Source organism: Tasmannia lanceolata, unplaced genomic scaffold, assembly GCF_043159265.1.
Source record: "Tasmannia lanceolata isolate RefF3 unplaced genomic scaffold, GAP_Taslan_0.1 ptg000004l, whole genome shotgun sequence".
NCBI classification, from domain to species: Eukaryota; Viridiplantae; Streptophyta; class Magnoliopsida; order Canellales; family Winteraceae; genus Tasmannia; species Tasmannia lanceolata.
Genome location: NW_027518681.1, coordinates 4,844,931 through 4,872,040, shown reverse-complemented (window position 1 = coordinate 4,872,040; position 27,110 = coordinate 4,844,931). Strand labels below are relative to the sequence as shown.

The 27,110-nt window shown below is 42.0% G+C and overlaps 1 protein-coding gene across 1 annotated transcript; it reads right to left on the bottom strand.

Annotated features, from left to right (window-relative positions):
* Window positions 1-1,784: 1,784 nt before the first annotated feature.
* On the bottom strand, window positions 1,785-24,668 carry LOC143875746 (elongation factor 1-delta 1-like). The gene is made up of 7 exons (XM_077377349.1): window positions 24,538-24,668; window positions 24,321-24,437; window positions 24,153-24,246; window positions 4,201-4,315; window positions 3,747-3,860; window positions 3,362-3,523; window positions 1,785-2,095 (listed from the first exon to the last, which is right to left on the bottom strand). Coding segments are annotated over exons 1-7 (690 nt in total). The 5' UTR covers window positions 24,624-24,668; the 3' UTR covers window positions 1,785-2,093.
* Window positions 24,669-27,110: the final 2,442 nt, after the last annotated feature.

The following is a 27,110-nucleotide window of genomic DNA, read 5'->3' as shown; positions in this document are numbered from 1 at the left end:
AAGTGATTTTCTCACCCTTTTGGTGAGAAAATTTAGAGGGAAAGTGCAAGAAAGTTCGTTTTCCACGTCATTATTTATATTTTCCACCTGTGTAATTATGCTTTCTCGAGAAAACAAGTGAACGGCGGAAAATGTCAAATCATGTCCAATCACTGGAAAATTTGGCTTACTTTCTTCTCCTTTCCTTTCTCAAGAAGGCAAGTGAACAGAGCCTTAAGGAAATCTGTTCTATACTTTCTGTGTCATCATCACTCCTTTTTTAGTCTGCTCAATTACAACACCTAAAAAGTAAATTACCCAAGAGCTTTCATGTCAAAACTTCTTTGTTTATTTTACATCCTTTCTATCTTTTTCACAGAACTCTCTGTGAGAGCAATTCCATCAATATAAATCAAAGGGATTGTCATTGGAGTTACCTAACACGCTCTTATAATAGTGATGGAGGAAAATGGTAGGAATGAGAGGCTAATGTTGATGTCTATTTTACCTTTCTACATGACTCTTTAGAGAAATAGGATGGAGGGAAATGGTAGAATTTTACAGAGTGAAGGTTAGGGAGATACCATAATGGTCGATGGATGGAAGCAAAGATGGCAAATAAGAAGCAATGTTTAGTTCCTAAGCAATTTTTTCCTCGGAATTTCCCAAACGAAAGCCATTTTATACTCTTTAACTGTGAAATTATATTGTGTCTGTATGGGATTTGCTAGGGTCCATCGCAAAAGGCATTTCACAGCTGGTCTGTCGCATATCAAACCAGCCACCTCATGATTAGAGACAAAAGTTGTTGTCTTCATTCACGAGGTGGCTCGTCTGATATGCGACGGACCAGCCGTGAAATTAGCCCCAATCACATTATTTTCCTCTAAAATGTGCAAAGATTAAAAAATTTTAACGGAAATATCTTTCTTGCAATCCAAATAAGGTGTAGTGACCTTAATGATTGTAACCCAACAGCTTAAGTTGCTTTTGCACTTATTTTCTTGAATTTTTTTATTTATTTCTTTTGGTTGGTAAGCTGGGATTGAACCTGCAACCTTGAGAAACAAAGCCTCAACCCTTGACCTACAGTCCCAACTCCTTTTTCCTTGAATATCTATTTGTAAGCTATTCAGTGTTCAAATGGGAACTGAATTTTAGCCACTGGGCACCCCCCTAATGAAGGGTCCAAATCATGTTGACGCCTTGAGTGGGTTAATCGGAACTTCTCTTACAAGGTCTCGTATTGAGCCCTCACATAATTTCTTTTTCTAAGTAACTTTTGAGTATCTGCTGGCCTATTGTTGGGGCCACCAAAACCAGAAACCAACAGATCAATTCATAGTTTCTGGTTTTGGTGGGCCAACACACAAATAGGCATACAATAAACATGCAAAATGAACATTCAACAAAGGATTTATGACATATTCGCCCACTTTTCTTACCCGACCCACACCGCCCTCGTAGTGTAAAAAGTCATAAAGACACTAGAAGGGGGTTGGCCAAGGTAAGAAAAGGAACCAAATATATCACTTCCGATGATTTTTCTTTTTTTCCAACGTAGGGACCCAACATCTCCACAGTCCCATGGTGAATGTGTAATGATGGTGAGAGCCATTGATCAGCTAATCCAATGCAAATCCACGCAGAGGGGATCGGGTATGCCAAAATGAGTTCCTTCCTGGTTGATCAAGGCAACGCTAAATTGAACAATAAGAGCACACTTGTTTCTTAAGTCTTTTTAAAGCTCGAATCGGTGATTGAATTCCCTTGATCACAGGTATTGAATCTCTTGAATCAGGAAATGTAGGGAGTCCTGGAACAATTTATTCATTTTGTTCTGTTAATAGATGAAGTACTTGGTGCAGAGTGTAGAGAAATCATACGGATATACATTTGATCCATGGGTGTGACCCACAAAAATCAAGATGCAACTCAACTCAACCCAACTAAGCCTTTGTCCCAAACTAGTTGGGAAAAATCAGGACGAAACTCCATAAAAATAAAACTCAGATGAGGTTCCAAAGAAGACAAGACTCAAAAGCAGTACTTGACCGGCGACAACTCCGAGCAAACAGTAACTTCATCTGCCCTTCGCATGAACAAATCCGCACCTCTGTCACAAAAAAAACATAATATGAGTAAAATACTATAATCAAACATCTTGCATAGCAAAAACATACAGCATATAACAGTAATTGACATAGAAAGTAGACTGTTTCCGTTTGTTGTAGTAGCAAGAGGGTTGTTTAAACATAATAATATAGTTCTAGTTTTAAGGTTTAAATCATTTACCAAGATTCCCATGTAGAAGTTTGGGCGATGCACCAAGGTCTTCTGGTAGAGTAGTGGGGCAATAGTCTCCCATTGGAGTAGTGGTGAACCCAATTGTGTGTTTGGTTGTCAAGGGAAGGTTAGTAGTATACTTGTTGGGTAGAGAAAGTGAGACATAAAGCTCACACCTAATACCACCTAGAAAACTACTTTTAAAAAGTATTTTACTAGTACAGTTAAAAGGCACCCCCCTCAGCAGACAAGGAACTAACCCATAGAGAGTAGTGGGTGGGTAATCTCCTGGAGGGTTTGGCTCTTTTTTGGCAATCAAACCTCAAACACCACATGTCACGCAACTTTACTACTAGTAACCTACTAGCAAAGTCATATTGGCGATCCAAACAAGCCCTATGGAATAAGAATAAGACTCGATGCTCGTTGTTCATTTCTGAACTACGACAATATACAATAACTTAAATTTTCAAATACCATTAAAAAAAAATTAAAATTTCAAATATTCTACTCCTTGACTGGCAGTCTACTGAAAAATTTATAATCAGTAAAGTTGACCATACAGAAGGTCTTCCTGAGAATTTTATTCTTGTCATCCTCAGGAATATTTGAAGTTAAAAAGACTATATATAGGACAACAGAGAACAGAACAGTAAGCGGTTACTTGTGGGTACAGTTTTACCCAAGCCAGCTGTGATACCTGGAAACTTGTGGGGGACCAATGTAATATCACTAAAATGATATGATTGATACTGATTTTCATACCGGATATCAGTCAGCGTAAGTGCAACGCTTACAACATGTCACTCATCGAACTAACTCATGCTTTATGCTTATAAGTACTCAATATTTGCAATTAATTCATGCTTTCTAAGTTAAAATCTAATTAAGTTTTATAAGGAACGCTAGCTTCTGATGCAGGGTCTGCAACTGCACCTTGAATACACAGCAATGCTAGCATTCCCCGCATTTTATTATGTCTTCTGCCTTATCTCATGGTCCAGGGTACTTCATTTGTATCCAATCTCCCAGATTTAGGAAAGTTAAAAGAGTCTAACTATATATAATAGAACTTGTGCAAATAAAATATACTCACAGATTTTATTGAAAGCCACAATATCACAGCTCTGAATGTACTCGTTTGCTGGTTCAACAGTAAGATATTCCTCTATAAGGTGGTCAACAGATACCAAGTCATCCACAATGGTCATCATTATCTGCAACTTTTTGATGCCATAGCCAACTGGTGCGAGCTTAGCTACACATATCCAGGATAATTAGTCAGCAAGATGGAAAAACAACCCCAAAACAATCTCAAGCTCATATGGGCATTTTTGGGGCATCTTTCAGCCATGTTAATTAGGTAATAATGTACCAGATGGGAACTACAACATCAATGGCCACATTAAATATAAAATATATGCTTGAAAACATGGATGACAAAGATATCCAGCTGAAAAGAAATAGGAAAGAGGACGTACAGGCTCCCCAACGCAAGCCCTCGAACTGAATGCTTCTTACTGCTTCTTCAAGCTTTTTCATATCTGTCTCATCATCCCAGGGTTTCACATCCAGCAGTACTGAAGACTTTCCGCCTAAAAAAGATATCACATTAAGAGATTCAATGCATGACTCGGGAAATGTTTCAAGCAAATGTGCATTGCCCACTTTTTTGGACAGAATAGACAACATTTTTTTCCTTTTGATATCTCCGGAAAGCATGAGATGAGCAAAGGAAATTTCAAAAATGCACACCCCCAAGAGTGAGATATCTTTCAAGAAAATATAAGGGATGTGATTGTCATTAAGTATAGCGTATGTTACACTCTTCGGACAACTAAGCCCCACATTACGAAGTTTCAAAACAACCGCCTTATAGAATAACAATCCACTTGTTTATGGATGCAAGTTCTTGAGAACAAAAAAGGAACTTACTCTCTTTCTTTTTGCCAGTTGCCTTCATGGCCGCTGCACGTTCTTCAGCTGCCTTCTTTTCTTCTTCTGTCTCTTCGCCAAATAAATCAACATCGTCATCCTCAACAGACGGAACCTGCAAATAAAATTAAATTTAATATATGAGAATCTTAATTCAATGTTTTGGAATTTAGAAAAAAGGTGACCACAATAGTCACATGTGCACCTAGGGGTGCAAGTTTGGCCCTGTCCGCCCTGAGCCCGAACAGGGTCTGGGATGGATTTTCCAACCCTGAGGGCGGGTCAGGGTTCATTTTTTAGGCCCTAACTCAGGGTCGGGTCGGGTTCAGGGTTAATACCTCGGGCCAGCCTGACCCTAAGTTTTCTATTATAGAATTGAACCATTTGTGCATGTTTCTTTTGCTAATGTTTTCTATTATCTTGGATTGATGTTTCTTTATATTATTATTATTAATTGTCTATGCTGCCCGTCATGTTGCTAAATTCAGTCTTATTTTGTTCCCTCTCTGTTTATTGATCATTTTGTTCTATATGATATGTGGTTGCTTTATTTTTGGCACTCTTAACTGGTATTTCCACTAGGGTCAATCAGGGCCAGCCCGGCCCGGCCAGGGCCACGCTGAGCCCTGTAGGGCGGGCAATGGGTTGAGGTGGCCAAGATAATGGGATCCAGGGTTGGGCTAGGGTTTTGAAAAACCCGACCCTGTTGCAGCCCTATGTGCACCCAATGTTTCAAAAATCTGAATCGAATTGCAAATCGTAATAGGGGATGAATAGCATTGTATCGTAAATCGTATGATTCATTCTTTATGTGCGTGCGTACACACACACACACACACACATATTAAAAAATATAAAGAAATAAGAGATTAATAAAATAGCTAATTATTATCATTAAAAAAGCCAGTTATTCATTTTCCAACCAAATCCGATAATTTAAATAGAAAAAACCATGATTAGTTATTCACTAGTCTTAAAAATATTAATAGGCACAAGATCATATTAATTCATAAATTCTCAAACATCATCAATTACAAAAATAAGCCAAGTCATCGATATTGTCTTCATTATAGTTGTCTCTCCTCTAGATGGAAGTAACTTCCTCAAGCACATGTATTGTGCTTGACTGGTTTAAACTGGTTTGATTCGTTCGATCTCATCTTGTTTCATCTCACGAGAGAGTTTTTTAAGGCTTCATTTAATGCAGAAGGAAAATGAGGTATTTGGAAAGAAAGTCCTATTTTCTTTTATATAAAACTCAATCAGGATAAATTGCATGAATCGTATGATTTACGATCGAATTGTAAGATTCAATAAAAAATCGCAAGATTCACACAAATTAAGGTTCAATCATGGGATTCAAATCAAAATCTATAAGATTTGACGGAATCGTAAGATTTAAATCGTAAATTGTAAGATTCTCAAAACAATGTGTGCAACCACCCACATGCTAAGGCCTTGATTGTTTCGGATTTTGAGAAGCGGGTTGCGAGTCCAAAACTGATTGTTGTTTTGGACCTCACTATCGCTTCTCAAAATCCGAAACAAACAAAGCCTAAGCAACCCACCAGGATCACCCGATATACCAGTATGAACATGCTACAAAGGCAAAATACCCCTTTTATCATAGAAAAAAGTTACAAACTTTTAACAAATTGATATTCATTTATCAACAAATTTTCATCTTCAATTTGAATTCATTTTCATAGTTCTTTTAAAAACCCATCGTTTATAGCTTTTTAGCCCTAACCCACTGTAGACACCCCATTTTGACCTGACCCAATTTTCGAAATCGAATAAATTCCCGAAAGCTGAGTGCAGAAATTTTTTGAAGAATCGAGCCCTGAATGCGAAGAAACCCCAAAATTTTATTGACCCACAGTGTTCACTAATTGATGCAAATTTTCCCAGGATGGTCAACCTCTCCGAGAGCGTCCCTACAAATTTCAGAAGAATTGGACGAGCAATGGGCATAGGCCATAGGATCAAAAGGAGAATGGATGGCTGACATTAGGAGGAGGGTTTTAACCCTGGCTATAAAATAAAATAAAACCTCGTGGATACAGAGAGGGTGATTTTTTTTTGGAAAAAAGGGGAAGGGCAGCAAAAAGAAAAGATCCAGAGAGAAGGAGCCGAGGCAGCACCACCCTTCACCACCCTTCACCACCATCTACCCCCTCTCTTCACCTCCACCAACAGCAGCCACCAAGGGAGAGACCGCCATCTCCATTGATTCCGGCAAGCTTGCCGGAATCCGGCCTCGAACCCGAAACCCAAAACCCATCTCCATCTTGCCACCACCACCACCGGCCTCCCTCAAAACCCCATCACCACCACCACCATTATCCACCACCTCCATCTCCACCGCACCAGCCACCATCCTCAATCCCCAAAACCCAAACCCATTTTCTCCACTCCAACAGCCGAAACCCACCTCCACCGAACCACCACCACCACCACCCATTCGAAAACCCTCTCCCACCCTCATCTCCTCCAACCCCCACCTCCAAAACCGAAACCCATTTCTACCCTAAACCCACCTCAAAAACCCATATCCTCCAACCACCTCCCTCAAACCCTCAAACCCTCTTTTTTCTTTCGTTAAAAAAAAAAGAAAGAAGGGAAAACAGATCAGAGAGAGAGAGAGAGACAGAGAGAGAGAGAGAGGGAGGGAGCTCGAGCTCCACCGCGCCACCACCAACCGTCGTGCCACCTCCGGCCGGCCGATCTTCCCCTCCACCACCGCTACCTCCCATTTTCCAAAAAAAAAGGGAAAACAGAGAAAGAGAAAGAGAGAGAGAGAGAGAGAGAGAGAGAGAGATATATAGATATATATATATATATATATATATATAGAGAGAGAGAGAGAGAGAGATTGGGGGTTGTCTTCTTCAGTCTCGTTCCTGCCAGCCATTTGCTCCGGCCACCGACCCTACCACCATTTTCTTTTATCCATTAAACCCACTTGGGTTTTCTTCCATTTACAGTCACTCCTCCCTTCATCTACCAAAACCCAAAACCATTTCTTATTTCTAACACTACTGATTCCGGCAATCTTGCCGGAATCCGGCTGTGTCGCGCCACCATTTCAGGCCATCACCTCTATCCCACTAATTCCCCTCTTCAATTTCAATTTCTTAATCCCAATTGGTCCCATTTTGGCCTCGTTAATACCCACGTCAAATACCCCATCAAAACCCATTTCAATTCCTATTATTTCAACTTTCATCTCCGGCCTCTTAATTCAAGCTTCACCATCAGCTTCTCTTCCGGCATTTCCGGTACCTGCACCGATACTCCAATGAGCATTTGGTGACACCGATACTCCAATGGGCCTTTGGTGACTGCGATTTCGTCCAGCACAGGTATGTGGAATTGCTATGTGTTAAGGGGTTTCATGGTTAGGGATACCCTTTATTATTTTCCATCATTCTCTTGAGAATATTATCAGTTTAACTATGTTGGGTTAGTGTATAATCTCAGCTGGTCTTCAATATTTAATTGCATGTCTTGGGCTTGCAAATCTGCAACCTCTTTGTTTCCCTGGGATACTCTTTGTGCTTTGGGATCCCCATCGATTTTGGGAACGCTTTGTCGGGTTTAGGTGATGACGGACGGCAACCTCTTGAGCCGAACCCCCTTTCAATCAAAGGGATAAAAAAAACTCATAAAAATCAAATAACAAAAAAAAAAAAAAACAACAAAAACATCAAAAAACAACAAAAGCGTTTTTCGAAATGCTGGTTCGAACTACGTTGGCTTGATCCCTTTCTACAGGGTACGTAGGCAGCTTGGGATCGTCATCCCAAGTTCAGTCAAACTTTTCAATAAAATCATTCAAACCCTTTAAAAAAAATCATTTCAGCATCTAAAAATATCTTTCAAGCTTTTCTCAAAAATACAAAAATCAAAACGGGCAAGGATGGTGATTGCCAGGTCACTCGGAGCCTTCTTTTCATTTCATTTCCGATTTTGATCGTGGTTTGCCGGTTTTATCGGTTTTCCGACGTTTTATCGGGTTTTGGGATGGGCGACGACATAGCGTGGCCCCTTCACAGGGATTGTCCTCGCTGAGCCCAACGATAGGCTATGACGATCGCGAGACTTGTCCGATCTTTAGCGGATCAGGATCACTGAGCTCGATTCCTTTAGAATCGCTCCCTGAGTCTATCGTGTGTCCCATTTTCTTTTCCCTGGCATTTTGAGTTTGCGCATACCGTCTATTTTCTGATTCCTTTCTTTCCTTGCATCTTTTAGTTTATCGTGTGTTTGTATTTGGTTCCTTGTGTGTTTACTTTCAGCTTGCTTATTCCTTGTGCGTTTAGTTTCACATGCTTAGCTGTAGACATTTACTGCTTTTCTGCTTATCATATCTGCTATTACTTGCTTAGCTATAGTTGTGCATGCGGATGTTATTGCTTTCCTAGATGTGATGGGTTAGGAGTAGATGCGGTGAGTTAGGATTTGGATGTTTATCTTCTTTTACCCATCCTCGGGTCATGCATGCTTAGATAGACGTTTCTTCGGGGGTGCTCGTTCCCATTTCACATGATTTTAGCCCAAAACTTTTCAAAATTAATTAAAAATGGCATAAGAGACCAGGTCCTCGTACTTGGGCGAATTGGGGGCGCTTAACACCTTCCCCATTCGTCATCAGGCACGGACTTTTGTATCTCTGGTTATCCGTTGCAACAGAGTATTTCATGGGATCCAAGGCCTACTTCCTTGGATGGCGACTCTTCTCTGTTATAGGTACATCTTGGTTCCGGACTAGTCCTTGAATCGAGAGGTATCTCATTTGTATCGCCACCCATGCTGTGAGTGGCATCATTTCGAGAGTTCCTTGGTAGAGCTCTCCTTCACATTGTGGAGATCTTGGAGGATCGGCGCGGGATCTCGTGTCCCTCTGTAGACACCCCATTTTGACAAGGCCCTAAAGTCCCCAAAATTGAATAGAATTCCCGAATTTTGAGTCCCCAGATGTCCCGAAATTAATCTCGAAATTCCTGAGGGGCTGGGTCCAAAATGAGAAGAAGGTTTGAGTCTTGGAGCACCTTATTACGCGCACTCCTGGGTACAAATTCCCCAGGAGGTTGTTGGTATTCTCGAGAATCCCCCTGCAAAATTTCAGGGCGATCGGGCAAAAAAAATGAAGAATAAGACATGCGAAGTATGTGCGATAATCAAAGCTGGGTTGTGGTAGGGTAAATCATCAAAGCTGGGTTGTGGTAGGGTAAATCATCAAAGCATGGTTGTGTGGATATCCCCCCCCCCCTTTTTCCAAAAAGGACAAGATATTTTGTTGGTAAAATAGTGATTTCTCATCTTTAGAAGGGCAAGTTTGGAATTCTGACAATTCTTAAGGTGTAAGTAAACTTTATAAGCCATTGGATCAAATCAAGGGGTGAGGATCATTTGAGGAGGAGTGAATCTCTCACCCTATTTTCTACCTGAGGCCCCCCCTCGTAGAATAAAAGGAATGGGCAAAATGCATTAGGAGGGGTTGTCCAGGTGAAGATGAAGGGGTGCAAATTCACCATCCATTTTCTTTAAAGAGCCCAAATCTATTAGGGTTTGAGGGGGGGGGGGGTTTCCATTGCTTGGAGGAAAAAAAGGGAGAGAAGGAGAGAAGAACCACCTCAACCACCATTCCCTCCTCCACCATTTCCTCCTCCACCAAGCCACCACCACCACCAAAACCGATTCTAACCAAACTCACCATCCCTCGCAAAACCCATTCTAAAAAGAAAAAAAAAAGGGAAGAGGGCAGCCAACACCATCTTCTCCGGCAAGCTTGCCGGAATCCGGCAAGCCTATCCCCTCCCACCTTCTTCTTCTTCCCCTCTTCTCAACACCACATCTCCCAAACCCAAAAACCCATTTCTTTCGAAAAACCCAACCACCGAGCCGCCACCTCCATTAAACCTCCACCCTCAGCCACCGTACCCCACCACCTCTGCAACTCCATACCCGAACCTCCACCCTCAGCCACCGTACCCCACCACCACCAACCACAGCCACCACCAATCGCACCAATCCCCAACCACCAAAACCCATTTTCTAAAAAACCAACAACCCAAACCCATTTCGGAAAAAAAACCGACAACCGCCACCACCCACACCACCAACAGCCACCCAAACCCTTCGAAAATCCTCCACCATGCCCAACCTCCATTAAACCACCACCCCCACCAAGCTTCTCCACCGCCACCCCCTCTTTTACCCAAAACCCAAAAAAAAAAAATCGAGAAACAGAGGAGAGAAAAAAAAAGAAGAAGAAGAAGAAGAAGACCCACTCCGGCCGTGCCTCCCCCCTTTGTCTCCATCAGCCACCACCGCAACCCTCCCCGTTTCTTCTCTTCCACCACCCTCGGCACCACCACCACCATTTTTATTTTCTTTATTTTTAAAAAACCCCAAACCCAAAAATCTGACCCACCGGCCCTCCTCTCCTCCCTCATCTCCGTTGGCCACCGTCACCACCGATCCCCCTCTACCATTTTCCCCAACCCATTTCAAAAAACCCAACTCATTTTCTACCTCCCCACAGCCGCCGCACCTCCCTCTCTGTTTTCGGCGATATTATCAAAAAAAAAAGAAAGGAAAAGAGAGAGAGAGAGAGAGAGAGAGAGAGAGAGAGTGAGAGAGAGAGAGTTGAAGGAGAGAAGAGGAGGGTTTTCTCGAAGTTGTTTTATTTTATTTCTTTGTTAGAAAAATCAGAGTGAGGGAAAGAAATTGCAGAGGTGGACTCGAGCCCCACCCTCGATCCACGGCCTCCCCATCGCTGCCGATTAGCACCATCATTGCCATGCCCAAAACCACCTCATCCTCACTTGAGAACCCAAGCTGATCCCTTTTTCGTTTTCGCCATCTCCAAGCTTCGATCCGTCGAATCCCAAGCGCAACCGACTCCAGCAAATCATTCGAGCCGTGCCGACCATCTTCAATCTGAGGTAATTGCTACTCTCTTTCTTCCACTAGTTGTTTATAATGTGGGTGGTTTGATTATCGTGGAAATTCAATTTACCTGAACATTGCTAGCCTTATTTTAACTCCTGGAGTATTTCTGGTCTTTAAAAGCATGGTATATCTATACCCCTATCGTTCGATCTCATCTTGGGTTTTCCTATTGGTTATTACCCTAAGGATGTATCGTTCGATCTCATCTTGGGTTTTCCTATTGGTTATTACTCTAAGGATGTAAAAGGTTCATGATTTTTGTCTTGTGATTAATTCCTTTGGTCTGTTAAAAGTTTTAGTATCTGTGTCAGAAATCATTATAGATGGGGTTTGAGATTCCTTGTGTTCTTCAATTTGGAAATAAGAACCGTGCTAAGTTGGCCAATGCATGAAAAGTAGAGGTTTACTCAAATACATGTTGAGGTGATTTATCCTAAAAAATGTATCTTCCGTGTTTGAATGAGATTTGAATGTCTCGTGGGAGCCATGAGAGGTCCGTGGGTTAATGTTAGAGCAAGTTATCTTAAACATGTGCTCAATCCTGTTTGCGTGCTAGCTAACCCAATTTCATTTGCTTAGTTGAACTTCCAGCATATTGACTTTAGTCAGGAGAGGCGGGAATAGAAAAAGATGCTTCTATTCTTGTATTTGCATGTGCCAGGTGCTATTTCTTGTCTCTTTCTCCTTCTAGGATCCTTATAGAGTTCGGGTTTCTTTTGTGTTTCTGGTTCCCCTTTATTATCATATTTCCATAGGGCCCAGGCTATGACGGAACGTATCTTGAGCCAACCCCTTCCCTTCATGCCTTAGAGTTTTCGCAGGTTAAGGGATTTCTTCTTTTTTTAGAGTCTGTCATAGAGAGTTTAGGATTCCGTCCTTCCATCTTTCAGAGTCAGACTTCAGCATAGGAGTCACTCCTTCAGTCTTTCAGGAGTCAGTCCTGTCATCATAGGGGTTAGGATTCTGTCAATCCCCTCATCCAATCGCGTGATTTTTCTATCCGCTCTTGCAAGGTATAGGATGCTGTCCAACCCTTGCAGAGTTGTTATTCTGTTCATTCCCCCCGCAAAGCATAGGATGCTGTCCAACCTTTGCGGGATATCAGGAGTCTGTCCTCCCCTTGTGATGATAGGATTCTGTCCTCGTGTCGAAAAAAATCAAAAACATCTGAAAAATCAAAAATCTCAAAAATCTCGAGTCCTTAGAGTGTAGTTAGGAAATCTAGTCCGAACTACGGATGGCTTGATCCCTAGCTGAGGGGTACGTAGGCAGCTCAGGCGTGCTGCTGGCATCCTGAGTTCAGTCACCTTTTTTTTTGCAAATATCCTTCACAACTTCAAAAACTTCTATAAGCTTCAAAATCTTTCAAACCTCTCAAAACTTCAAAAATTCTTCAAAATAACCTTACCAGCAATTTTCAAAAGATCTTCCCATAGAGTTAGCAGTCTGTCCTAGGCGTGTGGGGTGTCTTAGAGTTAGGAGTCTGTCCTGACTGTGTTGCTTTGTGTGTCTGGTCGTGTGAGTGTCCCTAGAGTTAGGAGGCCTCGAGTCGTGGTCGGTTAGACACTTAGTCGAGCCGATGACTAGACTAGAATGCGCTTAGATAGCCCATGGTTTTCCTTAGGACACGCAGCCTAGTCACACTTAGGGTGTAGGTCCACCTGCATTAGTTAGGGCATATAGGGAGTCCTAAAAATTACCATTCACTTGAACTTAAGCAATGGCGCAAGAAGCTTTAAAAACTAGTCAGGTCTAGTTGATCGAGTCTAGGATAGCGGTCTTAGAAGGTTAGGCATTGTAGTTTAGCATAGGTCGCCGAACTACGTTGGCTCTGATTCTTCCCGAGGCCGGGATACGTAGTGCAGCTAAGATGGATGGCCATCTTGGTCCGAGTCAATTATCGCATTAGAGTCTAGGGTTTGTCATGTTGTATGTTTTGCTGTGTTTTCTTACTTTCAGGTACAGATCCTATACTTTTAGCTGTAGCATGCATGTGTTTGTCCACCAGAACTTAGACACCAATCAGGCATGACACTCATAACCTAGCTATTCTTAGGTGGCATGTCATACATCTTTTTTTTGTGTGTGCTTCTTATTCATCTCCGAGACATGCATGATTAGCTAGACGTTATCTCGGGGATCTTCGTTCCCATTTCACATGATTTTCGCCCAAAATTCTTCAAAGTTAATAATAAATGGCATAAGAGACCAGGTGCTCGCACTTGGGCGAATTGGGGGCGCCTAACCCCTTCCCCATTCGTCATCAGGCAAGGACCTTTTATATCTCTGGTTATCTGTTGCGACAGAGCACAGCATGGGATCCGGGGCCCACTTCCTTGGATGGCGACTCTTTCTTTGTTTAAGGTGCGTCTCGAATCCGGGCTAGTCCCCGAATCGAGAGGTATCTCACTTCACATCGCCGCTCATGCTGTGAGGGGCACTCTTTCGAGAGTTCCTTGGCGGAGCTCTCCTTCACGTGGATGATCTTGAGACTCGCGTGGGGGCACGTCCCCCCGCCCCTCTCGGATCGGGGTCCACACCCTCGCCCATTCGTCCTCGGGATCGGGGTCCACAGGCTGGCGACTCTGCTGGGGAATTCTTGGAACATTGCCTAACTCTGTAAAAATGTCATTTTTACTAATTTTGAAGAAATTTGGACTAAAATCATTTTAAATGGGAATCTTTTCCGTTAGAATGCCAGGGGCACCAAATAGGTGCGTAAATAAAACAAGGGCTCACACACTCACTTTCATCCATTGCATATATTATCTGTTTTGTGGTTACTTTTCTGCTGTGGATATGCTATCAGGTTACTCTCGGAGAGATACTATGAGTAGGAGCCGTGAGGGCTATACCCGCCTTCTAGCGCCACCGCACCAGTAGTATACTCAACACCTGGACACCTTGTGTGTAAAACGGACATAGTTCGTATGCTGGGCGATAGTCACAGCATACAAGTAACTATGCACCCGGCCAGGTGGACCTCGCGACATTACTCTCTCTATATATTGCATGGTCTTTTTGTTTGCATTTATGGACGAACATATGTGTTGCTTACCTTATCACATTTTTTAGACTAGGGTAGCTCACTTTATGTGGCTACAAACGCAGTCCTAGTACACTCACATGTCTGTCTTGAGTCAAGACTTCCTTGACTCCTCTAGATTAGACTAGGGTTGGTGCCCCTGGTTAGGATGTATATATATATATATATATATATATATATATATATTTTTATTACTAGATTAGGGCTTGCTTCATAGTTATGTTTTCTTTCCTAATCTGATCCATTTTTCTTATCCATCCGTCTTTTGGATTATGATCAGATCATTGGTTTCACATCATTATCTTTATAGCCATGATCTATCTTCCCTGAGCTTGATCCTTTGATCGATCTTGATCAGATCGCTCCGCATGTCGATTATGAGTCTACTTTGCCATTATCACTACCAGAGTGTGTGTTCTTGCTGAGAGCCCTGTTTCATCTTGACCTTATCGGCATATTCTTTATGCTTGGTTGCCGAGACCCTCCTTGTACAGTCGTTATGCTGTCGAATTTTCTCCAAGAACCTTAAGCGTAACCATTATCCTTTAGGGCTATTGATAAACCACGTGCTTACCTTACCACATCTCCATGTACTGCTGTTATGCTGCCAGATTTTAGCCAAGAGAAAGATGTGCTTGTGTTACCTTTTATTTCAATTTGCACATTACATTGCCATGTGATTACTTCTCATTAAGCCTAATGTTTGTGTTGTACATGACAAGAGACTTGCCCAGTTGCCTATCATATCTTCCAAAAGAACCTCTCTATCTCTAAACTTTCCTGGTCTAGCCAGTCTGCTGTACATATTTCCTCTCACCTTGCCCAGATGGTTGAGTCTACTGAGAGTCTCGTCCTGGCCGAAATGAGGGAAATGATGATGAAATCCAGAACCTGATAGACGGGGATCCCCTCATTCTTCTCGAACTCAAATGCTTCCGAGAACTCTGCACCTAACCATGTTGCACCTCTTTCACCCACCATGGGAACCACTCTACCCTTTCAACCTTTCATAGATCTCACCACCTTTACCTGTACCGCCTCTGGGCTGAAAAATGAATAGGAAGGAAAATGAAAGATGTTAGAGCTTGAGCTCCTTGAAGACATCATGCCAGAGAAAGCATTGCCATTATCAAGTGTTGAAAATCAGTTTGAGCCAGGTCTATAGAAACCAAAGAGGCCGCCCCTTCCGAGATTCCTATTCCAGGGTCGAACTCCATAGTCATCACCATCATGGAGGAAGGCATGATGTCCATGAACTTTCAGCGCTAGTCCATTGCCTCCAAAAAGTGTCATTTCTTTGAAATTTGTCCTTGTCGTGTGTAACCACTCTCTTGTCCATGTTGGTAGGTCAAATAATCATGTTAGTGTCAAGTCCAACTATTTTGTGTTTGCTCGTCTTTCTTATGGTGAATCAGCATTCAACCCATTGTTATGTCTGATGTAAAGCCCAATGTTGCGTGTCGAGTATCATCAATGTACATGAACTTCTCAATGAAATGAACATGTGTTTTCAATGTCCAATTTTCTTCTGTGTTTCCTCTTGGATCTAATGTTAAACAAACTAAGACACCCTTCTCGGAAGAGGATGCAGACGAAATTTTCCTCGAGATCTGAAAGATGATCAAACAAGAGGAAGAGCGTCGAGCAAAGCCACTTAAAGACGAAATCGAAACTGTCGATGGTGGTATCGAAATCTGAAACTCGGGAAATACGGATTGGCGAAACTTCATCTCCCGAAGAGCGCGAAGAATCGATAAGCCTACTAAGAGGGTTCAAAGTAGTTCTACTTGGCCATATGAGGATAAACCGGGAGCATGCCCTAGTGCTATTCAATGAAAGTCTCCCTCAACTTTAGACATCAGGTCGGAGAAGCGAAAATTTCAAAGGAAGAACATTAGACATCAAGTGAAGCTAATGAAAAGATTGAGAGAAAACTCTCGGACAACAAAGTCACAATCATAGAACATGAGCCCCAAAAGAACACTTGGGCTATACATTGCGATGGAATTTCAAGCTAAAGCATTCAAGGTGTAGGGGCATTCCCCACATCCAAGCAAAAAAAAAATCAGAAGAAAAAGAACAACCAGAAGAAAGAAAGATGAAATCCAAAACAAAAAGGAGAAGGGAACGTGCCCCTATGTCAACTCCTTAGAAATATCAGAACCCCAAGAAGTCAAATCAGTTTTAAAGCATCTTCAGCATATAGAGAAGACCCTGAGTCTTAGAATACTGAGCATCAGTGCAAGATCCCAAAGACAAAGTGGGAATTCAATCAGTCAAGTTTACGCAGTACAGATGAAGTCTTGCCAGGAAATGCCGCCGGACTCCTCGAAAAGAAAAAAGAGAGAAAAAGATTCAAAGCCGTTGAACCTCAATCACTTCAGAAGCCTGTACACCAGAAGGCCATCATTGGCTGTTCGAACCTTCAAAACCAAAAATCCCAAATTCGAAAAATCCTTTTGCAAACTCCTTTGGGCCTTAACAAATCAAATATTCTTTCAACCACCCAACAAACCAGGGGCATTTGTCTCTGAACTACGCAGACCTGATCCCCAGTTCTTCGGGGGTACGTAGGCAGCCTGGTCTTCCAAGTTCGGTCAACCTTTGAGCTAAAAGCTAAATCATTCTTTTTCAAACCACAAGCGAACTACGCGGACCTGATCCTCCATTTTTGGGGTGTGTAAGCAATCTGGTTAGACCAAATTCGGTCGAAAGCGTTTGAGCCAAAGAAATATCCAACCCTCCGCGCCCACCTAGAAAGTCCTTCTGGTGAACAAGGAAGGGTTCGAGGCAAAAGCAGAAAGAAAAGAAAAGAAAACGATGGAGTCTGAAGACCCGCTAGGTTGAAAACCCGAAAGGGCGGCCTAGGCAAAATTTAGGGTCATTCACCCGCTAAGTTGACAACCAAAAAGTCGGCTTAGGCAAAAGTCAGGGTACTCAAGCCCGCTGGACCGAAAACCCGAAAGGGCGATCCAGGCAAAAGATAGGGCAAGCGGTCCGCCGGATTGAAAACCTGAAAAGGCAATCTGGTCAAGGGCAATGACTTCCTGCAAGGAGCGAATCAATGAGGTGAAGAAAGAACCTTCAACCGGAGCAAAATCTCAGAGTCCAAGGAGTGCCAGCAAGCTTACTTTGACGCTTCTCTAAACTAGGGGCATTGAAACCGAGCAATCCGAAATGAGATAATAATCATGACGGAAATACCGAAAGAGGAGATTAATGCCTCTTGACACGGTATTCGAAATACTCTAAGAGTGGCTAGGCCATACCCTTAATAAATAACACATTAGATCCAAAAGTCAGCCTTCAGTGAGTTGAGTCCTTGGAGTTATAGTCGTCTTTGGATGAGTCCATTCAAATCCATTCCTACTTTTCCATTCATTTTCTTTTCCCTTTGAAGTCAAAGTCACTGGCGTTTAAAGAACTGCAGCACGCCCTCCAAACGATGAAAAAAAATTTCAGAGTAAATCCTGGTTTAGGTATCAGAAGGGGCAAGAGTCATCTTATTCAAACCTACCAGAGACCTTAAGCCTCAAGAAGTGAGCAAAGCAAGAAAGAAATTCTTAGACTCAGCCATCATGGTGATTGTCCTACTCTCTCCTTACCAAAAAAAAAAAAACCATGCAACTTAAAGCATTCACAGAAAGAAGCATCTTTTCTTCAACCTCCATTGTTTTACCTCCCTAAGACTCTTGTCATGGAAGCACAAGTACACTAGGGGCATCTTTTATGACTTGCGTCATAAAAGATGTCAAGCACAAGGCAATCAGTGCCAATGTCTCCAGCAAGTTGAGATGAGAGAAGCTCGAGCACATCTCGAGTCAAACCTCCAAATTCCCCAGCTAGGCCTACTCCATAGTCAGCTCATCAGCAAAGCTAGTCCTCAATGGAGTCTAACACCTATCTCCCAGAGAGTCCGCTGGCAATTGCTCAAAGCGTTTAATTCCCAGCAAAAATCTAATTCTTTCAAAAATGGGTAAGTACCCAAAATCCCAGCCAATCATGTGAGCCCGGTCCTCAGCAAGGAACTCGCACTCCCATTTTCTCGGCAAGAGACAAAGTACTCTCCAAAAAAATCAATCCAAATCAATCAATTCAAATCAATCAAAAGCGTGAGAGTATCAATCTTTTCATAAGAATTTTACTCCTCGATCAAATTTCCATTGCTTGTTACTGTGTGAGGGTTCCGCATAACAACGCTTTTCCTTTTGATTAGTGTGTGGGGGTTCCGCCTAATTAAAATTCCATCTTTTGTTACTGTGTGAGGGTTCCACATAACAAATTTTCATTGCTTGTTACTGCGTGAGGGTTCCGCATAACAACGTTTTTCCTTTTGATTAGTGCGTGAGGGTTCCGCCTAATTAAAATTCCACCTTTTGTTACTGTGTGAGGGTTCCACATAACAAATTTCCACTGCTTGTTACTGCATGAGGGTTCCGCATAGCAACGCTTTCCCTTTTGATTAGTGCGTGAGGGTTCCGCCTAATTAAAATTCCATCTTTTGTTACTGTGTGAGGGTTCCACATAACAAATTTCCATTGCTTGTTACTGCGTGAGGGTTCCGCATAACAACGCTTTCCCTTTTGATTAGTGCGTGAGGGTTCCGCCTAATTAAAATTCCATCTTTTGTTACTGTGTGAGGGTTCCACATAACAAATTTCCATTCGCTTGTTACTGCGTGAGGGTTCCGCATAACAACGCTTTCCCTTTTGATTAGTGCGTGAGGGTTCCGCCTAATTAAATTCCACCTTCTGTTACTATGAGAGCATCTAAGCCCGTTCTTACACGGCATTCAAGCCCGTTTCTACACGGCATCCAAGCCCGTCTCCTACGGCATCTAAGCTCGTCTCCTACGGCATCTAAGCCCGTCTCCCACGGCATCTAAGCCCGTTCTCATACGGCATCTAAGCCTGTTCTCATACGGCATTCAAGCTCGTTTCTACACGGCATCTAAGCCCGTCTCCCACGGCATCTAAGCCCGTTCTCATACGGCATCTAAGCCCGTTCTCATACGGCATCTCATACGGCATCCAAGCCCGTTCTCATACGGCATCCAAGCCCGTTCTCGCACGACATCCGCCGTCCTGAGGCATTCTTTCCAAAATCTCCTGAGACTTTCCTTCCAAAGCCCCTTGCGGCATTCCTTCTAAAGACCCCTGAGGCATCCACTCTGAGTAAGACCCTTGTGGCATCTCACCCTTCAAGGATTCAATCTTTACAAAGTCATTTTCTTTACGTTTTCCTTCGTTAACCAAGTTTTCAGGGCAGGTCAAAATGCGTCGTCCTTTTGGCTTTGACATTCGTGTGACGAGCACCCTCTGCCAAAGAGGGGCATCTGTAGACACCCCATTTTGACCTGACCCAATTTTCGAAATCGAATAAATTCCCGAAAGCTGAGTGCAGAAATTTTTTGAAGAATCGAGCCCTGAATGCGAAGAAACCCCAAAATTTTATTGACCCACAGTGTTCACTAATTGATGCAAATTTTCCCAGGATGGTCAACCTCTCCGAGAGCGTCCCTACAAATTTCAGAAGAATTGGACGAGCAATGGGCACAGGCCATAAGATCAAAAGGAGAATGGATGGCTGACATTAGGAGGAGGGTTTTAACCCTGGCTATAAAATAAAATAAAACCTCGTGGATACAGAGAGGGTGATTTTTTTTTGGAAAAAAGGGGAAGGGCAGCAAAAAGAAAAGATCCAGAGAGAAGGAGCCGAGGCAGCACCACCCTTCACCACCCTTCACCACCATCTACCCCCTCTCTTCACCTCCACCAACAGCAGCCACCAAGGGAGAGACCGCCATCTCCATTGATTCCGGCAAGCTTGCCGGAATCCGGCCTCGAACCCGAAACCCAAAACCCATCTCCATCTTGCCACCACCACCACCGGCCTCCCTCAAAACCCCATCACCACCACCTCCATCTCCACCGCACCAGCCACCATCCTCAATCCCCAAAACCCAAACCCATTTTCTCCACTCCAACAGCCGAAACCCACCTCCACCGAACCACCACCACCACCACCCATTCGAAAACCCTCTCCCACCCTCATCTTCTCCAACCCCCACCTCCAAAACCGAAACCCATTTCTACCCTAAACCCACCTCAAAAACCCATATCCCTCCAACCACCTCCCTCAAACCCTCAAACCCTCTTTTTTCTTTCGTTAAAAAAAAAGAAAAAAAGAAAGAAGGGAAAACAGAAACAGAGAGAGAGAGAGAGAGAAACAGAGAGAGAGAGAGAGGGAGGGAGCTCGAGCTCCACCGCGCCACCACCAACCGCCGTGCCACCTCCGGCCGGCCGATCTTCCCCTCCACCACCGCTACCTCCCATTTTCCAAAAGAAAAGGAAAACAGAGAAAGAGAAAGAGAGAGAGAGAGAGAGATATATATAGATATATATATATATAGAGAGAGAGAGAGAGATTGGGGGTTGTCTTCTTCGGTCTCGTTCCTGCCAGCCATTTGCTCCGACCACCGACCCTACCACCATTTTCTTTTATCCATTAAACCCACTTGGGTTTTCTTCCATTTACAGTCACTCCTCCCTTCATCTACCAAAACCCAAAACCATTTCTCATTTCTAACACTACTGATTCCGGCAATCTTGCCGGAATCCGGCTGTGTCGCGCCACCATTTCAGGCCATCACCTCTATCCCACTAATTCCCCTCTTCAATTTCAATTTCTTAATCCCAATTGGTCCCATTTTGGCCTCGTTAATACCCACGTCAAATACCCCATCAAAACCCATTTCAATTCCTATTATTTCAACTTTCATCTCCGGCCTCTTAATTCAAGCTTCACCATCAGCTTCTCTTCCGGCATTTCCGGTACCGGCACCGATACTCCAATGAGCATTTGGTGACACCGATACTCCAATGGGCCTTTGGTGACTGCGATTTCGTCCAGCACAGGTATGTGGAATTGCTATGTGTTAAGGGGTTTCATGGTTAGGGATACCCTTTATTATTTTCCATCATTCTCTTGAGAATATTATCAGTTTAACTATGTTGGGTTAGTGTATAATCTCAGCTGGTCTTCAATATTTAATTGCATGTCTTGGGCTTGCAAATCTGCAACCTCTTTGTTTCCCTGGGATACTCTTTGTGCTTTGGGATCCCCATCGATTTTGGGAACGCTTTGTCGGGTTTAGGTGATGACGGACGGCAACCTCTTGAGCCGAACCCCCTTTCAATCAAAGGGATAAAAAAAACTCATAAAAATCAAATAACAAAAAAAAAAAAAAACAACAAAAACATCAAAAAACAACAAAAGCGTTTTTCGAAATGCTGGTTCGAACTACGTTGGCTTGATCCCTTTCTACAGGGTACGTAGGCAGCTTGGGATCGTCATCCCAAGTTCAGTCAAACTTTTCAATAAAATCATTCAAACCCTTTAAAAAAAATCATTTCAGCATCTAAAAATATCTTTCAAGCTTTTCTCAAAAATACAAAAATCAAAACGGGCAAGGATGGTGATTGCCAGGTCACTCGGAGCCTTCTTTTCATTTCATTTCCGATTTTGATCGTGGTTTGCCGGTTTTATCGGTTTTCCGACGTTTTATCGGGTTTTGGGATGGGCGACGACATAGCGTGGCCCCTTCACAGGGATTGTCCTCGCTGAGCCCAACGATAGGCTATGACGATCGCGAGACTTGTCCGATCTTTAGCGGATCAGGATCACTGAGCTCGATTCCTTTAGAATCGCTCCCTGAGTCTATCGTGTGTCCCATTTTCTTTTCCCTGGCATTTTGAGTTTGCGCATACCGTCTATTTTCTGATTCCTTTCTTTCCTTGCATCTTTTAGTTTATCGTGTGTTTGTATTTGGTTCCTTGTGTGTTTACTTTCAGCTTGCTTATTCCTTGTGCGTTTAGTTTCACATGCTTAGCTGTAGACATTTACTGCTTTTCTGCTTATCATATCTGCTATTACTTGCTTAGCTATAGTTGTGCATGCGGATGTTATTGCTTTCCTAGATGTGATGGGTTAGGAGTAGATGCGGTGAGTTAGGATTTGGATGTTTATCTTCTTTTACCCATCCTCGGGTCATGCATGCTTAGATAGACGTTTCTTCGGGGGTGCTCGTTCCCATTTCACATGATTTTAGCCCAAAACTTTTCAAAATTAATTAAAAATGGCATAAGAGACCAGGTCCTCGTACTTGGGCGAATTGGGGGCGCTTAACACCTTCCCCATTCGTCATCAGGCACGGACTTTTGTATCTCTGGTTATCCGTTGCAACAGAGTATTTCATGGGATCCAAGGCCTACTTCCTTGGATGGCGACTCTTCTCTGTTATAGGTACATCTTGGTTCCGGACTAGTCCTTGAATCGAGAGGTATCTCATTTGTATCGCCACCCATGCTGTGAGTGGCATCATTTCGAGAGTTCCTTGGTAGAGCTCTCCTTCACATTGTGGAGATCTTGGAGGATCGGCGCGGGATCTCGTGTCCCTCGCCCATTCGTCCTCGGGATCGGGGTCCACACCCACTTTTTTTTTTGGAATGATTGTTCTAACCCACTTATTTCTTATTTCTTATTGGCTAAACCTCTAAAAACTCTCTTAATGCCTTTTTAATGCCTTTCTTGTTAAACTCTTGGTCAAATATAGGGTCTCACCAAATGTAGGGGTCCTGGAACATCCTATTCATTTTCTTCTATTAATAGATGAAATACTTGGTGCAGAGTGCAGAGAAATCATATGGATATTCCTTTGATCCATGGGTGTATATTTTTTTTAAAAATTTATAGGGTCTTACCGCTCACCACTTAAAGAACTCAATCCCTTCATATAAATATCAAGAATACCCACCTAAAAAGGTAACATTAGAAAATGTGAAGAAACTACATCTCATCTCTCCTCTCCTTTTTCTTCTTTCATCACCTCCACTACTACACTTTCTTCCTTTCTACCTTCTTATTTCCCCCTTGTTTCTTTGTGTTTATAAACATCTCTTCTACTCTCTCTCTCTCTCTCTCTCTCTCTCTCTCTCTCTGGATCTTTTCTTGATTTTGATTCTTCTTACCTTTGTCTCTCATTGTCTTCACTGTGATCAACCTCTTTTATCTCTATTCTAGCTATCTCTCTTCCCACGCTTGGAGACCAGCTGCAGCAAGACAATGCTGCTCGAGGCCTGGTACGACATTACAACATAACAGGTACAGACGCATCATATTTATTTCATTAGCCTACCACATTACCTTTTTAGCCCTTCTACCCACATAACTTCCATTTTATCTGCCCTAACCCGCCTTGATTCATTATCCTAAACCCTTATCTCTCACTCACCCTTGCCATTAGCACGCAATCCATCTAAGATATGTTTGGCCATAGTTACATAGCTTCTTTTATAGATCTGATTTTCTTAATTAGTAACCAGATTTTCTTGATTGATAACTTATTGTATGCTCGCTTGGGTTATTTAATTTCTATTGGTGAAATAATTTTAATGCTTTGAATCTTTGCGAAAAGCCGAAAACCGAATTGTCATTTAATTCCTACTTCCTGTTGTTTTATTGTGAGAACGTATCGTACTATTTTATTGAAGTTGGAAGCTATCTACGTTGCTAAAGTTCCCAAAAAATGATCTGTGAACCCTAGGCTTGTGTCACCTACATAGGTACAATTGCTATGGTTCGTCACTGTCGTGCCAGAATCTATTGAAATCATTGGTTGGGCTTAGTATATAGTGTAGAATTCCATATTGAACATTACACTATGGTATGTACTTTATAAAGACGAGCAGTTTTCATTTTTTTCTTGGATAAAAAAGAAAAGTGATCCGGAAAAGGGTCTGGAACAAAGGAAAAATGGCCGGGAGAACTCTAATTGAAACCCATAACATGAAACAAGGAAATAAAAAGAGAAATAACGGAATAATAATCATAATCCAGTAGTTAAAAGTGTCATAGAACAGTACCAAAAAAAACGCTTGAACCGTACCTTTGTGTCAGCTACAGGAGGAGAAGAAGGGGCAGCCTCAGAGGGGGTAACAGATCCCTCTATTGTGACACCTTGGCCTACTGCAGACACGCCACTGCACATTTAGACAATAAAAGTTAGAGCAGTAGCAAAAGTAAGGGAGGAAGAAGAATAGGTTTAGATACTGACCACATCCTTAGAAGTGCATCAATGTGGTTATACCACCTACACACATTAACATATTCTGATGATGGTGGTCCAGAAAGAGCTGCATGGACCGTAATATCATCTTTTGAAGCTTGGTATCTGAAATTAATCATAAAAGAAATTTAAAAAGACAAACAAAAGATTGCACACAGGAAAATAAAAATAAAAATGAAAGATATTTAGAGAGAACAGAACTTACCCGGTGATGTAACTGCGAGAAAGAAGATAGTCGTTAAGTTTCTCGAGGCCAGGTGCCGAGTTAAGGCTGTAGAATGTGACTGCCATTTTAAAGAACAATTTTTGGCAAAATTTCCTGCCGGCATCAAACAACAAGGGTGTAACGTAAATTGTTAATGTCTAATAAACCAGCACCTTGATGAAAGCACAGAGTGCTTCAATCATCAAATCAGGCAAGTAATAATCAGATTTAGACAAAAGTTTTATATCTAAATCAAATACACACACTAAGCACATGCATGCACACACTACACACGCGCTGACGCGCGCACAACTCAGTAACACGCAACCAAAGTTGTTCCAAACTAGTTCAACCCAATCCATAGTCAGTAATAAGGCCTAATGAAATGGACAGCTCAGTTGCAATAAATACCAAATAGTTATTAGCGACTAAAGCGTCAACCTTCTAGATGAAATAGAACGATGGTGGATGCTTTCATGTAAAACAGGAATAGACCACCAACAAATTAACAAAATTTAAATCCAAGAAAAGAGCAATAATTGTAATAAATATCTCAAGTGTGCTTTCGCCGATATTGGGTTGCTCGCGCTCAAGAGGATTGAACCGTGCCAATTGCTTCGCTATTCGATTAACAATAGCATGTAGTGCATTGAACATCTCTATTGTCACGGTCGATTGATTTTTTCGTTCTCCGTGGGAAGCCATGGAACGTAGCAGGGCTATGATACCACATGACGTAGCCAGAAGTGAGAAGAACAAATCGGGGGTTGATTATCGTCGACCTCAGATCGAATACACCTTCGAATCCACAAAAGGTTGTTCTTTGAATCCACGGAGAACTAGAATAACCAACGCTTTCTTTCTAGAGAAGAAAGGAGATTTTTTTAGATTTCAGCAAAAATAACATCAACCGTGCAAACAACCCTTGCCCATAGGCTTTATAATACCACTATTCCATACCCTAAGTAAAACTCCTCCATAAGCCATTGATCTAATCTAATGATTGTGTTTAAATCCCTAAAACTCAACTGCCTAGATCTCCTATGATTGTAATATTAAACTTGACTAAAATAACCTACTAAAAATAACAAGAGGACTTACGTTTCTTTTTTGTAGCTTGAAGTCCTCCTCCTCATAGAAGAAAGAGACGTGAATTAGTTAACCATGTAAAATCTTCATTGAGTTCAAATAAGTTTTCAAACCTTCAAGATGAAGACACAAATCTTCCATCACCCAAGTCTGTATAGAACTTGCAAACCTTTCAACAGCAGATATTAAAAGACTTGGCATCCTAAACTACCAAGGGAAGTAAAGAATATAGCCCAGATCAAATCGAAGGATACCTAACAAACAAAACGAAAATATTGGCCTAACCCATCTCTTTAATGATTAAATTCAACCAACAAAAGTTCCCAGCTCCCAGTAATTTCCCATTCCCCTATTTTTTTCATAAACTTTTCCACTCTCCCAGTGTTTTCCTACCTATTTCTTTCATTGACTTCTCAAAGAAAGATTAGCAAGTCAAATTTAGAAATTAGCAAACTTATCTCTCAGAAAATTTCAAGTTAATAAAAGTTAATGAGTAAGTTTAAGAATTTATTTAGTGAAGTAAATAGTAGACATCTCAGATCTGTCTTTTCTACATGAACAGCCATTTCTAAGAGAATCATTGATTCTGAATTTAGCTTGAAAATATCAAATCCTAAAGACCAAAATCTGCGCTGAAGTACTAGAGAAACTAAAGAAGAAACAAGACATGAACTATGAATATCATCTGATAATCTAAATACATTGCACACACACACACACAAAATAGATATCTTTATTACATGCAATCGTAATCCCAACACTAGTTTGGCCAAGGTAGCTAGTAACATACACAGAAAAACAAAACCATCTTTTTGCGACAATAGATCGGACACCATTATCAAAGATCAATACAAATCCATCACCATAGATTATAATCTACAGTTATCCAATGAACAAAGGGATTCAAACCGATACAATTCAAATATAAATAAAGGATTCAAACAGATAGAAATAAAAAGATTAGAAAAAGAGATTAGAACGCACAGAAAAGAAAAAAATCCAAACCTCGAAGGTATTGCCGCAAGAACCCTAATCTCTTATCTGCTCCTTGGCTTACAAGAGAAATAGAACAAGCGAGGCTGGGGTTTTCTATATAGAGGATACAGTTGTGCCGTGCTCGGGTGTACGATCTTTGGCGATCCGCTGTTCGGCCATGCATTGGTGGACCATATTATATTATAGAACAAGGAAAAGAGTACGGTCAGGGTCAATGGTGGGGATTTATTTTATTTTATTTTTTTGAAATTGCGAGATATATTGATTAAATGGAACCGAGTTAGTCCTCAGAATACAAAGGGAAAACAGAAAGAAGATAAAAACACATCAGCTATACAAAATACAATTAAAGTGGAAGATCATCAAACTACTCTAAACCCTGCCTAATGACCCCAGACTTGGCTAGTCCATCAGCTTCTTCATTGGCTGATCTTCTAACATGGGCAAAAGAAATTTCTGACCCTGCCACCCAGTCCAAAATCTCCTCA

Coding starts and splice junctions, on each gene's coding strand:
- LOC143875746 (XM_077377349.1), bottom strand. CDS start 24,623: ATGGCAGTCACATTCTACAGCCTTAACTCGGCACCTGGCCTCGAGAAA. Junction 3,861..4,200: donor AACTGGCAAAAAGAAAGAGA/GTAAGTTCCTTT, acceptor TATCTTTTTTAG/GCGGAAAGTCTTCAGTACTG. Junction 3,524..3,746: donor GGGCTTGCGTTGGGGAGCCT/GTACGTCCTCTT, acceptor GGATATGTGTAG/CTAAGCTCGCACCAGTTGGC.